The sequence below is a fragment of the Lissotriton helveticus genome, chromosome 5_1 (assembly GCF_964261635.1).
Source record: "Lissotriton helveticus chromosome 5_1, aLisHel1.1, whole genome shotgun sequence".
Taxonomy (NCBI): domain Eukaryota; kingdom Metazoa; phylum Chordata; class Amphibia; order Caudata; family Salamandridae; genus Lissotriton; species Lissotriton helveticus.
In genome coordinates this window covers 829884518-829900650 of record NC_136065.1, presented here as the reverse complement: position 1 = coordinate 829900650, position 16133 = coordinate 829884518, and the positions used below count along the sequence as shown (strand labels likewise).

Genomic DNA, 16133 nt, shown 5'->3' with positions numbered 1-16133 from the left:
TATCCTCTCTGACACTAAAGTTTTTTTGGGGAAAACGTGACCTAGACAAACCAAGAATTGGCAAAGCCAAAAGACTGGTGGCTAATGCAAGACCGACTGGCTTTGCCAATGCTTATGTAGTTGGGAAGTACCAGGACACATTCATGAAAACGTGTAGCAAACGGTGCATCTTGCACCACATTAGGTCAACACTGCACGATTTGAAGAAAGATCTAACAGCTACCTGTGGACTCTCCTTGGGTAAAAGGTTGGCAAGTTGTGCATTTCAATCTACACTGGCTAAGAGCCACTAGTCAAAACAGAGTATAATATAGAAACCGTTCTAACATGTACTTGGGGCTACATCCCCAAGGGAAGTTTATGAACATGTACACATATGGTTAACTTCAAATCAAAATAAGCTTTATTCGGTTTTTTGATTAAAACCATAAAAGCAGCAAGAAAAAATACATACATGTATAAATGACTCAACATATCATTACAAAGTAAAAAAGAACCAACTATTAAAGCAGACTAAAATCAAATTGGCAGTTTAGCTAAAAGAAAAGGGTACATGCACAATCAAGAAAAGGGTAGGGGGTTAGTAACACAAGATTCTTGAATTCCCGTTTCACCAGAAATTGTGATTCCATGTCATTTGCCTTAGGGACAAATGGAGTCGGGGGCCGGGATAGAAATCGTACAAGTCCCAGATGCGAATGAGGCCATCTCCCTCTTTGGACTGGGAAGATCGCAAATAGGGGACAATGTTCGTATTCTTGAATTTAATTAAGATCAGGTCGCCCGGGATGTCTTTGGGTGACGTACCCAGCCACCCCACCCTCCTGACACTCAAGATGCCGCCATCTAAGTCAGGTGGAAGTGGTCTGTTTTGTTTTAGCCAGGAAATGGCTTTGTTGAACAGGTCCCGGTGGGTTTCAAATTTGCCCTGACTGGGTACAGGGACCCCAGAGAGAACAGCCTCGTAAGGGGCGGCTTCTGGAGGTAAGTTAATCCGCGTCCTGCTTTCAAGTGCGGTCCTGCGAGCTCTATGGGGTACAGGTACAGAGTTATGAGTGGTATTCTGGCTTCTTGGATTTGATATAGACATGAGGGGTACAAGAGTTTGAGCTTTTGTGCGTGTCGTGGGCTTGAGCTTTTCATTGTTACTATGGGGAAAAGAATGAATGGATGTAGCTGTTGTTTCAGTTGGAATATAGTTCCTTGATATTGTGTTTTCGATACTGGTCAACCTGTCTCCCAGATTGTCGATTTTTGTGACCAGGGGTGAAAGTAGAGTTAATAACAGTTGCTCGATGTGGGCCAGTAAGGTCAAATGAAGAGGTGATACTGAGTCAGGTATTCTGTTCAAAGCCTCGGTCGGGAGTGATATAGGATGGTTGGAGGGAGATAGTGAGGGGGTAGTGCACAATTTACCGGCATTAGAGAGGATCTCAGTGTCATTGTCATTTTCCTCATCAGAATCTCTACCCATTTTGCCGGGGGTAGATAAGTCCTGGGCATAGTTCGTACCACACAGGGCATTCAGCTCCTCCCAGATGGACATGATGTGAGGGAATCAGAGCCGCAGCGACAACAATATAACAGTACAGTGTGGGATCACAAATGCTAAGATACAATAAAACAGCTCAGTACCTCCACCTTCTTCGTAGCCAAGAGGGGTGGCCCGTCCCGGCCTCCTTGTGCCTCTGAGGGCCACAGAGGGCCCGCCCTTTGCCCGGGCTTAGCCCGCGCGCGTCCCGCGAGGCGGGAGCAGCAGCCGTCTGATAAGCGCCTCCGGGCGCGGGATCCTGACGCGTCAATTCGCGTCTCTGGCAACAACAAGGGACGCTGGGTAATGTAGTTTGCCCCCACTCTCCCCGCTCTGCGGCCGCGGTGTCAGGAGCGGCGGCGGCGGAGGAGAGCCGTGAAGATTATCGGGCCGTGAGTCAGGGACTAAGACCTCCCGCGGTCTTCAGGAAATGCCCCCAACAAGCAGATGCCCCCGCTCGGCCGCAGCAGCAGCCGTCTGATAAGCGCCTCCGGGCGCGGGATCCTGACGCGTCAATTCGCGTCTCTGGCAACACCAAGGGACGCTGGGTAATGTAGTTTGCCCCCACTCTCCCCGCTCTGCGGCCGCGGTGTCAGGAGCGGCGGCGGCGGAGGAGAGCCGTGAAGATTATCGGGCCGTGAGTCAGGGACTAAGACCTCCCGCGGTCTTCAGGAAATGCCCCCAACAAGCAGATGCCATATGGTTAACTTTAAAAGCAACCTGATCTGTTTTTTCAAATAATTATATCAATTAGTACACATCAGAGACACTCCCAGTTGCACTACCCATTACAGGTGCAAAGGACCACATGCAAATCATTAAGAAACCTCAGACCGTAATCAGTGCCGTCCTCCGATGACGCTCAAACACGGAGCCCGATCCCTCAGTGATAGACAGCATTATCTAGCTGCATTAATTAGTCACAAATCTGGACATTGTTCCCAGGCACATCATATTCCTTCTGCAACATGACCAAGAGCGATTTGCATATGGTTGAGTCTAATCTGAGGTGGCAGGATAGGCAACAGAACGAGTGGTTGGCATGTTACCCCGAGTGATTGACAGTGGTTAGACTTGTTGCAAGCATTCCTCCTATCACCTTTTGTGTATTTGGGTGAAAAGATCTAAGCAGGTTTCTCATCGTTGTCGGAAGACACCCTATGCCACCTCATGGCACTGCCGCCATTCATAATCCACTAGGTACCACCATCAGGACAGAGCTTATCAGAACAGGAGCTCAATGATTTCACAAGCCTTCTGGCACAGTACCCATACTCCACCCGCATTATCGAAGACCTAATTGGTGGTGGTATTGTCAGTGAGGACATGTACCAGATACTCCTTTATGGTTGGTAGGAAGGCCTTCAACACCAGTTGATTGGCCCGCAATTCCAAAAGATTGACATGGAAGCAGTTTTGCACTACAGACCAGATGCTTTGATCTCCATCTCTCACAGATGACTTGTTCCCACCCTAGCAGTGAAGCATTTGCCACCACCATCAGCTCAGGGTGGGAAAAGGAAAGGGGGTGGTCTGCTGCTGGTCAGGCTGCAGATGAGCAGCCACCATTGCAGCTCTTGTGCCTTCGCCTCTAAAATATGGATGACATCCAACAGGCTTCCTTGGTGCTGGTCCCACGGACTTCAGAAACCCCTACAGAGCCCGCATATGCAGCATCACAGCCCGAATGTCTTGGATTTGTTGCAAAAGAGGAAAAGCCCTGAACTGTAGAGTCCAAAAGAGCTCCTATAAAAGCAAGTCTCTGAGAAGAAGTCAGGTGCGACTTTGGCTCATTGATCGAGAACCCTAACAATGTCAGGAGGTTTGCCATCATCTGGAGGTGGTCTACGCCTGCATGTGGCCAACCCACCTACAAAAGCCAGTCTTTGAGGTAGGGGAAAACTGAAATCCCCAACCTCTGAAGAGGACCAGTGACCACAGCCATCACTTTAAAGAAAACCAATGGGCGCTTATTACACTGAAGGGGAGAATGGCAAATGGAAAATGCTCTTGGACAACCTGGAACTTCAGGTAACACCTATAGGATGCAAGACGTACACATGAAAGTACACATCCTGCAGGTCCAAGGCTATCCTTCCGTCGCCCGGATCCAGACAGAAAGGAATTCAGGGCAAAGAAATAAAAATAGGATGAAGCCGCCATCCTTCTTCGATACAAGGAAATGGCTGGAGTAACAACCTGTCCTAATTTCAGAGTGCAGAACTCTCATGATGGGTCCTGTGGACAGCACAGCTCACACCTCTTTAAGTAAAGAGAATACGTGCTCCTCTGAAAGTCACTATGATGTAGGAGGAAGCTGTGGTGGGTAGGAAAGGAAGGGCTTAGCCCTGCTGGACAATCAGGAGGACCCACCTGTCAGACGTGACCAATTGTTACACTGTGAGAAAATGTCCTGCATCCCACAGGGTGGTTGTGCACAGCTGAAGACACACTAAAGATATATGCAAGATGATGCCACAGGGAAAGCGAAGTGTGAAGATCTGGGCCCCTGCTGACCTGTACATTACCTGCCTGATTTCCAGCAGCAAAAGTACTGGGGTGACTGCAGAAGGGATGGGGCTTGGCTTTGACCAAAAGTCAAGTCTCTGGAGTAGCCTTGGAAGGAAGCAAACACAAGGAGATGATTTACGGAGCGCTGAAACTTTTCAGACACTCACCCCCAGTCACAGATCTGGGTTGAATCGATCATTGTTTTTTAGCTCACTCCCCCACCCCAGTTCAGACACAGCTATATACAAATCAGTCTTGACCCTGTGCCTCATGGGAACAGTCCAGCCCAAACTGCAAAGCCATGTCTTCCGTGGACTGGAAACAAGAATCCTGGGACTGGTTTCGGGATAACAACCCTCATCAGCCAGGCTAGCTTGATTCCAAGCCTCAGAAGGGCCAAAACAGGTGAGGAATCTGGCAGGTGTTAAAAGGCACAAGGAATGTGCCCTTGTAACTTTCCTTAAAGTATTCTAGGGCAGAATCAACTTTTTCCACATAGGCACTGGCAAAATGAAAAGTGAGGGGGCCTCCCTGCACGGTATGTAGAGGGGCCCCCTCCGGGCTCAATCAGGAGCTCTCCGGCCAGAGTGCAGTGCCGAGGGGGCCCCTTGGAGCTTGAGGGCCCCCCGCTCCGCGGGGGCTGCAGGGGCCTGTGGTACGCCCCTGAACATAGGTGATATCCATAAAAAACCATATCAATAATGGATGCATATCTCCTGAAAAAAACGTAAATTGTATCCACACATGATGAGGAAACACCACAATAGTGCTGACAGCTAGTCCCAAGCAAACAGTAGTATCTAAACAGCACAAATCACATATATGGCTGCATTCTTACCATCATGACTGGTCTGAGTCAGGGAGGCCTGAAACACTTTCGGGTCTGCCAGTAAGATCTCACTGGCCGTGTCCCAGAGGGTGTACATGTAACGGCCACGTTTAATGACCGCAAGGCTAGGCTAACCGAAGAGAACATTTGTTTCCCGAATGCCTCATTCCTTTTGGACTACCTGTCAATGAATTAGAATTCAACTTGCTAGTGGAAATTTTGATAAACAAGCTCCAAGAGAAGGCGCTTCTATATGGAGTTTGTCCATCTGCCTATTCACTAGTGGGCAGGAGCAAGGTTTGAATCAAGTGCGAGTAAGCTTTTCAGTGGCTCATCAAACAGGAGCAAGGACTCAGAGGAAGCAAACCCAGGTTGTAGAGCTTCTGTAAGTACTTTTGTCTTAAATTCGACAGAAGGTAGTAATAGGTCCAGAATTTCAGCAGCATGTTTGATTACCACAGCAAAGAAAGTGTTCTCTTCTGCTGGTAGCCCCAGGGGTGAAATCAACCCAGTATTTGGGGAATTATCAAGTCCACCGACCTATAGTAAATACATATATAAACTTTCATCATCATAATGTGGGAGTAAATCATCCACCTCATCACCACTGTCATCTCATGATGGTGGCAAACTCTGGTTGGAATCGGAACCAAAAAAGATGCTGGGGCATCTAACGATGGCTCCGATGTGGTGGGAGGGTTTGTCTGGATCAGGTGGTATGAGAACTAAGTGAACTGCAGTGGAATCCGAATGTGATTTTGGTCGGGGTTGGGACTAATTCTGCTCAGTGTTGGACCCTGGAATAGTCATTAGAGCCCTCTCTGGGACTGGCATTGAAGAGGGACTGTTGGAGGTTTCGAAGTTGGAATGGAAGTTGACACTAGAGTTGGTGCAGACCTGAGGCGGGTTCCAGGGGTTCAGATAGGGCAGAGGACAGATTCTCCTGTGGTAACCGGACTGGAGGCCCATATGGCTCCTTGGTCCCTAAGGCACTCATGTGTGTCTCACAGCATGGCCTACTTAAATTCATTGACCTGCTGCGGCGGCACCCCCAATGGCCTGTGAAACTTAGGGTGGGTCGAATTGTCGACAATTGCGTGGGGATTATTCACAGTATTTTGACATTTGGAACAGTATTCATACTAGAAGGTTTAGCTTTGAATAAAGAAGACTCAAGGTATACATATGTATTGTATTTGAATCACTGCACTTTTGCAACTATGAGCACTGTGTTATCTGCACCTGAATATTAATATATCACTTACCACCTTTTGAAAAGAACAATCAAGTTTTAATAGTGTGATAATCAAACATTGATATGTGTTTTTCCCACATGATGTTTTTTTTAAGTGAGACCCACGGAATCGTTTTTTCTTTATGCATTGGAAACTCCGGGAGCACCGGGATCAACTGCGGGTTGAGCTCCCCAATAGGGGAGCGAGATCAAGCAGCACCTTGATGCCCTCACCTCTTCCCTTTTGATAGAGTTGCGGCATGGTGTCGAGTCCCACTTCGCCTTCATGGCCATGAGTGTGAAGTGGAGCAGGATTTGTGAGGTCAGTTACTTTTTTTCGTTATTCAGCAACTAACTGCTTTGCCTCATGATCCTGGATCACCTTTGGGTGCATGAGACACTTTCATCACGACTTGGAGTTGTGCCCTGAGCGCAAAACCCGAAGGCACAACTTGTGTTGGTCCAGCACCAACAATGTTTTTTCAGCAGACACGCCACAGTTTCTGAACCCTGTAGTTTTAGGTGGAGACATTGATCTTCTTGCACACTGGAATTCAGTCTAAAGAAACTTGTCAAACTGATGAAAAAAATGAGCGGAGCTCCAGATCCGCATTCGAAAGCACTGAAAGAAAGGAAATTACGTCAGTGCGCAGGAGTGGCTCTTATATGCAGCTCCCTGTCACTTACAGGGAGGAACAAAGTCAATGTGGATCCACAGGGCGCCACTTAGTTGCACATGGGTGCACTGCTGTGAAACATTGCATATCCAATCTAATGCCAAGGAAAATTCTAAAGGGGAAGAACCTCCAGTTAGAAGTAGCCATAAAAAAAATCTACATAACCTCATTTCCTCTCAGTACTTACCCAAGATATTCTCATGTCGCATAAGAACAGTCTGGTAGATTTCAGTTTCCCGGAACCAACTGGCTTCCTCGGTGGTGGAGAAAACTTTCACGGCCACCTTCTCGCCCCTCCACCTGCCCATCCAAACCTCACCATAGCGACCCTTCCCGATTTGCCGCACCATCTGGATCTGTTTACCAATAGTCCGCTGAACCTAGAAGGATGCAAGACCCAGGTAGTAAAAATTAGAAAAATGATATCAAGCATGCATATTAAATAAAAATATAATATTGTCCATGATGTGTGAATTTAACTGACATCAATGCAAGCAAATTTCTCTACACACCCACCAATTCTAAAGTGGGATTAAAATACCTTTTTGATTTGGCAGGCGGAAATACTGTGGTAAGAATAATAACAAGGATTGAGAGGTGTCTGATTTATATTTTCTGGATGATAGTGTGCTACAAGTTACTTGAAATAAAAATAAACATGATAGGCAGCAGTACCTGCTGTACAGCAACAACTTCTAAGTACCTGAATAGTTTCACGAAAAGTGTCAGCCTTGCAAGATGTAAAGTACAACTGCTAATCTTAGCAAATGTCAGTGCTAGTTTGTCAACAGTTCAGAGTTCTGCCTGTTGGACAACACTACCCAATAGTATTGTAGCAGCTATACACAGAGGTGATTGTACTGTGCCACTGAACTTATAGCAAAATAAGCGGCTGTGCTGTCACATTACAGTTAAACCATTCATGCTGAGAATAGCATTATCACTTTGAAAGTATAGCCGCTCTGCTGGGATGCGGCAATGCAGATGCTTCATACCTATGGTATCCCTGCTGAGTAATATCATTATTACCCCTTTATGTGAACAGCAACTATACAGGGAGTGTGTATACTGTTTTATTAAACGCATAAAAGCGTGAACTGTGCTGTACCGGTGTTCACTCTTTAAACAAGATATTCGGAGCATGATAGCAGTGATCCTGATCGCACATCCACCTTAACAGTACCCAGGGAGGAAATTAGTCTGGTAGCCCAATTGGTCATTTTAGAGCCCTTGAATAATCATTTATTCCCTCTGAATTTATCAAATCAAATATATAATATTTAATCTGGCAGAACAATGTGTGAACTATAATCTATTTATGCAAATCCCAACTTGATTAACACAATCCTGTACCATATGTCAAGGGGCCTTCCAGCTGCCATAGAATGTTTTGTGACTTGCACGTATTATTTGATCTCTGTTATTGATTACCTACGCCAGGGATGTTTCAAACAATGAACATTGTCTGATAAGACAAAAAGCCACAAATACAAAAAGAATGAAGAATTTTCTTCTATACAAATATTCAAATGATCAGCAACGTTCATTACCTCGTTGCACTCTCAGTAAAACGATTCCCTTCTTTCCAAGATCACTTTCTCATTCCACCAATCATTTATCATGACGGGCGTTGGATCCTTACACTTCCAGAAGATAAACTATCTCATTTTTGCAGCTGATTAAACACAAAACTACCACTTCTTGACCGCAAGGATTTGATATATAGAACCAGTCATTAACTCCACTTTAGAGGAACCCTCATAGCAAGCTCCTCTGAAAAATCTGCTTGACGTGCCCTATGGTGCATCTTGCATTTAGTGGGCACAAATAGCTATTTCAGTGACTGCTGGAACATTAGAAGAATAAATTGGCAGTGCGGAGCACTCTGAAGAAGGCATCCTCATAAATGAATTTTACTGAAAAAGTTGGCCTTCAGCAATGTTCCCATAAGGAAATGCGCCCTAAATATGTACAAGCAAATAATGTAGCATATAGGTTATTGGCATCATTGATGTTTAATCTCATTCAAAAATATTTCCAATGAGTATATGAATACGACAGAGTTGTCCCTTTCATCTTTTAACCTCTTGTTCCTCACTGTGTAAATTCTTTGCTCATTTGGGGATTCAGTAAATCATAGCTTCCCTCACCGCTGAATTGCTTTGTTTCATGGTACCTACCAAAGAAGGACTTTAAATAAACGTGGATTCTAGTGCAGAGTCAAGTTACACCAAGATACTTCCAAGGAGAAATCGGAAGGCTCCATTTCAATCAACGCTAATGTAAAATTAGATGGCTGGCAAACCCTCTTAAGAAAACTAAATTTCTCAAGGATTGCTACGATTTGCTGTGTTAAAGGCAAAGGTGACTATACACAAAAGGACAGCACACGTTGGCCACATAGGAAAATCGCTAGGCTGAATTTTAAAAATATGGCATTGTTAAAGATTTGAGGCAACTCAATTTTACAAAATATTGCGGTGCCTAGTTTAATATCTGTAGCTAGACGTTTTCCTTATATCAACAGTCCCTGAGTTAGTATAATGGCCAACAATTCAAGTCCTGACTCCTATTCAGCTTGTTTGTCTGACTCTTCAGGCTATTGATCTTCGAATTTACTAGCTGCCTCTGAACATAAATTGCGCATTTCTGTTGACAGAATTAGGAGTCGCATCATGTATAACTAAGAGTTGCCTAAATCCAAGCATTGGATACTTCAGTGACCACTCAGTAAACACCTAAAACAATTATGCTTGTGTGATATCTCTGGCGAAAAATGGGTAAAAAGGTTTGAAAGGCAATTCTTTTGCTATGTCACTTTAACTATTATGTTATATTTTTGAAAAAAACTGCCAGAAAAATTTCATTAAAATGATTAAAATGAAAATATATCTATTTAAAAGGCTTGATCAGTGATGTTCTTGTTTTTCCCAAGTACAGAATTTATTGATGACGTGGCAGGTGTACTATACATCTTGTGCCAACGTGTGAAAGTATTACTTTACGCTTCATAGCATGATTGTTTTCTCAAAATGTTGTTTTATATTTTCCGTTTGGGCCTACCCGGATTGCCTCTGGTGCCTCTAAACAATATTCTTACCTTCAAATGATTGATTACATTTCGTGTCCCTCTGTATTAAGAAATAGTGGCTACAGACTAGCACTGAAAAACAAAGGCAATGAAAAGATGCGGGGTTGAGGGGGTGGGGGGGGCTACTGAGATTACCCTTTTACAATAACGTTATAATATAAAAGAAAGGAAATCTCAAAAAGGAAACAGACATCACTAGATACACCACTTACGAGAGAAAAAGTATCAACAGCCTCAAACTGGAGCAAATACCATGTCCACGAAATAAACATAGCTCAGCCCCCCTCCTCCCTGAGAGCATGGGGCAGTCCGAGCACCACAGGCGCACTTAACAGCAGGGTAGAACCCACGAGAGGATGACTCACCAGCAACGGCAGCCCTAACCCGCTGCCAGAACTCTGTGATTGGTCGATAAGGTCCTTCAACGACTCCCCAGGTGGGAAAAGAGACTCATCTTGCTCCAGATTCCGGATGTAATGGCGTCTGTCTGCCTGCAGTTTACTCCTGCACAAAAAAAGAGAGAGCGCTTGCAAGCCTTTGCATGCTGCAGATGTATTTTTCAACCTATCCCTTTAAAAGACAAATGTGAGTCTAATCCCGCGGACTGGAAGCTAAGGACATATGCGCCCATGCTGGTGACAGAACCACTCCGTCACCAGCCTCGGTTGAGCTGTGCTCATGACGGAGCGGTTCCGTCATGGCCCCGCCCGCTCAATAGAACGCGCGGCGCAGGCGCGAAATCAGCGCCGCGCAGGAGCGTCGAGCGGGCCATGATAGAACCGCTCAGTCATTAGCACAGCTCTACCGCGGCTGATGACGGAGCGGTTCCGTCATCAGCGCGGAAGGGGTTAAAGGAAATAAAGAATTATGGTCGACTGGCAATCTGAGCAAAACTCCGACTCAATCATTTGCAGCGACATATTTCTGAAAAATAATCCAGCTGGTTTACATAAACAAAAAGTGCATTTGTTGTCTTACTTGTAAAAGAAGACGGTGATGAAGATGCCCAAAACCAACAAGCAGATGGAGACAGACACAACAAGCGCTATCCAGTGTGCAGTGCCATCCAACAGTCCCACTGTACGGAAACAAAGAAAAGCACAGGAATCTGATGTTATTAAAGTACAGCCTTGAAACACAAACATGTGCAATTCGAAATATGGAAATGCAAAATTTGATATGTGGAAATAACTTGAAATATAGAAATGTATTAGGGCCGGCATCGACCTGCTCGCCAGCACCACCTATTATCTAGGACTGTTCCCAAGGTGCACAAAGTCTGCATGGTTTTCAGAGTTGCCCTACTTTTTCACAAGTCAATGTGTCATTCTAACTTGCCGAGCACACACTACTTAGAGCCTCCGGTGCTCGAATACAGGGGACATACTTTGTTAAATGTCAATGTACACGGGAGCTTGAACTGCCAAGTAAATCCTTCCTGCCTGAGCTGTTGACATGGCAATGTTCCACTGAAGACATGCTCCTGAGTAAAGAGGTTGGGAATGGGTCTGACCTCCGCTACAGAGTGGTCCCCTCACAGACGTTCCTCAAAATAATCAAGTAACTGCTTCCATCACTTGAATTAACAGGTGGATAACTATCAAATTCAATGTTGTCACAGAACCAAGTTCGTTATCTGCACCACTTGTAGAGAACATTAAAACGGACACATTCAATTTACAACCTGCGTTTCTCTATTAAGATCGTTCTTTAGTAATATCCGAATGATTCAGAAATCACTACACACTCAAATCAATAATTTCCATTGTCTTTGAATCTTCAAAACATTTAAAGTACTTCCTAGTCCAGAAATGCATGAAATCTTCAAGCATAGACATTATGTTTTGACCTCCTATACAGTATTAATCACTTGCCAATTTATCAATAATATACATTAATCTATCTAAAATAATTCTATATTGACTAAATTTTCTATAGTTGAGAACTCCCTTTCCTAAATGAAACCACTAACCTTTGACACTTAGGGGCTAATTACGATGTCAGGTGGACACCGCCTTGGTACTGGAGCAGACCAACGCACGTCTGGTCAGCAGTCCTGACTGCCTCATTAGAATGTGACCCAACACTGTTCGGTCACATTACTGCATATTACTTTGGGAGCATGCATTACAGCTGTAAACCAGCCATAATGCATGCTCCCGTAAAATGCGCACCCAAGGGGACCTTGCTGTGGGCCCCCAAATACGCTTTCCAACGTGGTTTCCATAGTCGGACAGGCCGACATGGAAACCGTGCATCGTAATCCCAAGGGGCGGAAAAGCCCCCCTTTGGGATTACGAGCCGGTTGCAACTGGCCGACGGGCTCAAGGAGCCCGTTGAAAGCCAGACGGAATAACCGGCCAGTTTAGCTTCTGACCGCCAGCATTGTAATGCGGCGGTCGGAAAGTAAAATGAGCTAGCCAATTACGATGAAGCCCAGAAGGCTCCACCTTTACGGGCTCCATTGTCATCAGCCCCTAAGTGTGTGAGTGAGTTAATGAGTGTCTCAGTGGGTATATGAGTGTCTCAGTGGGTATATGAGTGTCTGAGTAGGTTTGTAAGTGGGTGTGAGAGAGTATGAGTGGGTATATGAAAGTCTGAGTGGGTCTGTGAGTGGGTGTGCGAGTCTCTGATAAGGGCGGGTGGTAAACTCAACTCCACCAGCAGAGCTTGCAGAGTTTAGCCACTCTGCGCTTTACTTGGAATGTTAGGTTCGGCAAAAACTCCGCCAACTGCCGGAGGAGCAGTTTGCCGGCGCTCTCACCCCTAGACTTCATCCCCAAACCAGTAGTGCGCCAGGAGATTCTATGTCAGGACCGGAGGCTTCAGATTATGCTTTTGTACCTTCTCCACTGCTTTATTACAAAAGTCGCAGCAGCCAAAAAACAACCAAATAACAACAGCCCTACCTTAGAACAAAGGATATGGGCAAACAGAAAAGAAATGTCCATAAACCACAACTCCCATGAGTCCCATTAGGCAGTCCATAACAGTCTTTCCTTAGTCTCCACCGCAGCTAGATAGGACGTCCTTCTCATGACCACTTCCTCTTTCTTCGCTGCTTCGCAGCCAGTTAAGTGTTTTCCTCCCTTTCTCCTCAAGTTGGTGTTTATTGGGGACTGTTAAGGGGGTTCTTCGTTGTGATATTGCTTGTGGTATTATTGTGGGGCTTCTTGATGCGCTCCGTTTTTCTTTCAGAGCCCTTGTCGGTCGCGGGAGCATTTTATTGCTCTTACGCGCCTGTGCCCATGTTCTCGGCCGCCTCCGGCCGCTAGGGGGAGCCAAAGCGTCTCGTCCCCCTCAGCGCGGTGTCTCGCCAGAGAGCCGCGCTGAGGAGCTCGTTTCTGCCTAACGCTCGCCCGGTCGCCTCACCTTGACGCTCTCTGAGCCGGTATTCAGCCCCACAGTACATTGCATCTACTTGACGCCCCGCTGGGGTCTGTACTGCGGTTCTAACCGCGCTGCCGCCTACGGGCGTTACTTCACACTCGTGCTTCCTATCAGTGAGTTCCTAGCGCGCAGGGAGGCAACAGAGGCCCGGTCTTTATAGAGGGCCAGCGCGCTAGTGGGGTGAGTGTCCCTATATTCCCGGTTCCACTGGGCATATTATAACGTGCAGCCTTGTTTCTGCCCCAAAATCATATCTACGGGCTACAGCCTGCTACCCTGTCATTCCATTAGACCTTCACCCTCCTAGGAAGGGGGCAGTGTGGTGTTGCTAAACGCTTGGTTGACATGGGGGACGAGTATTATGACGATGAGGAGTCACAGGTCTACCTCAATGATGATGAATTCTATCAGGCCGTAGATAGCTCTATATATAGGTGCGTCACGGAGATAGTGGGGCCTATGGAGGAGCGCCTCTCTGCGCGTATCATACAGGAGTGCGAGAGGGTGACTCAGGCACATCTAGGGGTCCCGGTTAATCCTACGGCCCCGACGGGGAGTTCCCCCCCAGTTCCTAAGAAGCCCCGTAAGGAAGGGGTGTCGAGTGGGACGCAGGGTGTGGATAAGGACGCCTTCGAGAGGCTGCGTGACGCATTCTTGGCGAAGGCGATAGATCCCTCCTCGTCGCCCTCCCCAACCCCGGGCCCCTCGGGTGTTCCCGCCAGTTCGGCCCCTTTGTCACCGGCGCCAACCTCCCCGGCGGACACCGATGACGACGAAGGGTCGGAGCGTTCTTGGAGGCCTTCGGGCTCCGCCACCGAGATACCGCAGTATAGATCAGGTATGCTGGACCCGGACGAGATAATCCATCCGAGGTCGGCGGCTTGGACCCCTGGGGAGAAGGTGGTGAAGTTTGTCGCTGGCCGCCTACGCAAGCCCTTAGAGAAAGAGGCAAGGAGCTGTTTACGCGGGGAGTGCCCTAGGCCTACGCTTGAAGGGAAGGTTGCCCTGACCCCTGAGTTGGACCCCAAGATGGCTACCTTTTTGGCGAAGTTTGTTAGGGACCCTCGGAAAGGGATTGATCGCTCCTGGCGGGCTTGCCAGGACAAGCTGTTGGATGCCATAGGTCCCATAACTAAGATTCTGGACATGGCTGAGGAGGCCAAGGTATCCGGGGCGGTCATTTCCCCCGAGGTCCTCTCTAACTGGGTGCAGAGAGTAGTGGTGTTCCTGGGGAATGCGAACTGCGCGTTGTCCACAGAACGTAGAAGGTCCCTCCTGATTAAGTTAGATCCTAAACTAGGAGACCTGGCCTCTTCCGAAGCAGGAGCAGTAGCCCAAGGAGGTCTATTTGGAGAGCCTTTTATTAAGGAACTGGGGAAGTTCGTTAATACCTTTACGTCCCTAGATAGGGCCCAGTCAAACATCAAACGGGTCTTCCACCAGCGTTTCTCCAGGGGGGCCGGTCGCGGAGGGGGCCGCGCGACCGGCCGTGGTGGTCAGCAACCGACCAACAGAAATCAAGGCTCCGGGCGAGGGCAGTACAACTCCTCGCAGAACTACAATAACTTCTATCCTACCAGAGGACAACGCTTCCGTGGCCGTGGTGGATTCAAGAATGCTGCTGGGACTTCCTCCAACGGTGAGTGTAATCTCGGCGGACGAGGTCCGCGTGGGGGGTCGTTTGGCCTTGTTCCCAGACGCCTGGGCCGCAATCACAGCGGATGCCTGGGTTTTACAGACTATTCGAGGTTTCCACATAGAATTCTACGATCAGCCCTGACAAGTCAGGCCACCTCCTCCTATCGTTTTCTCGTCTGCGGACGCGAGCCTAGTCGACGAAGAGGTTTCGGACCTGCTTCGCAAAGGCGCCATCTGCCCTTCTTCTCAGCACCCGATGGGGTTTCTGAGCAACTTGTTCCTGGTGGACAAGGTGGATGGTGGGAAACGCCCGGTTATCAACCTCAAAGAATTCAACGGTTGGTTAGTCTACCGGCATTTCAAGATGGAGGGGATTCATCTTTTGAGAGATGTGCTCCTTCCGCACGATTGGATGGTGCGTCTGGACCTCAAGGATGCGTACCTTGTGGTCCCTATTCATCCCCCACACCGTCGCTTTTTGCAGTTCCGGTGGGGGGGTCAGGTGTTCGAGTTTACCGCCCTTCCTTTCGGACTTTCTTCAGCCCCTTGGTGTTTCACCAAACTCCTTCGGCCGGCGATGGAGGTTCTGCGGAGCCAGGGCATCCGGATGATAGTCTATCTGGACGACATCCTGCTGATGGCTCAATGCCCCGAGCAGTTGGACCTCCAGCTGCGCCAGACCATTGCTTTGCTCCAGGGTCTTGGGTTCGTGATCAACAGCGGAAAGTCCGTTCTGATTCCGTCCCAGTCTGTAGTATTCTTAGGATTCACCGTGAATTCCATTCACTGCACCCTCAGCCTTCCTTCTCGGAAGCTGGGGAAGATCCGTCACATCCTCCGCCAGACGATCTCGCGATCACACACCTCTCTCCGTCAGATTGCCCAGGTGGTAGGACTACTGTCTTCCTCCATACAGGCAATCTTTCCGGGGCCCTTGCACTACCGAGCCCTGCAACGCCTCAAGGCGCATCACCTCCGACGGGGCCTGACGTACGATCAGGTGGTTCCCCTGTCGGACGAAGTGAAGGAGGAAATGCGTTGGTGGCTCACGCATATGGAGGCCTGGAACGGCAGGGCGATTTTCGGTCCTGTACCAGACTTGGTGATAGAGTCCGACGCCAGCCGTGCAGGCTGGGGCGCTCGCTGTGGAGAGTTTTCCACAGGCGGCGCCTGGTCATCCGAGGAGCAGGAGCTCCATATCAACTGTCTGGAGTTGTTAGCCGGGTCCTTCG

At 47.7% G+C, this 16133-nt stretch overlaps 1 protein-coding gene across 1 annotated transcript in view; it reads right to left on the bottom strand.

Moving 5' to 3' along the window:
* The window catches only part of BMPR1A (bone morphogenetic protein receptor type 1A), a 510331-nt gene that overhangs the window by 57584 nt on the left and 436614 nt on the right, over positions 1-16133 (bottom strand). Inside the window, exons 7-9 of the mRNA XM_078643295.1 lie at positions 10852-10951; positions 10239-10377; positions 6970-7162 (exon numbers count right to left, since the gene is read on the bottom strand). Coding sequence (XP_078499421.1) covers positions 6970-7162; positions 10239-10377; positions 10852-10951 — 432 coding nt within the window. The remainder of the gene's footprint in view (positions 1-6969; positions 7163-10238; positions 10378-10851; positions 10952-16133) is intronic.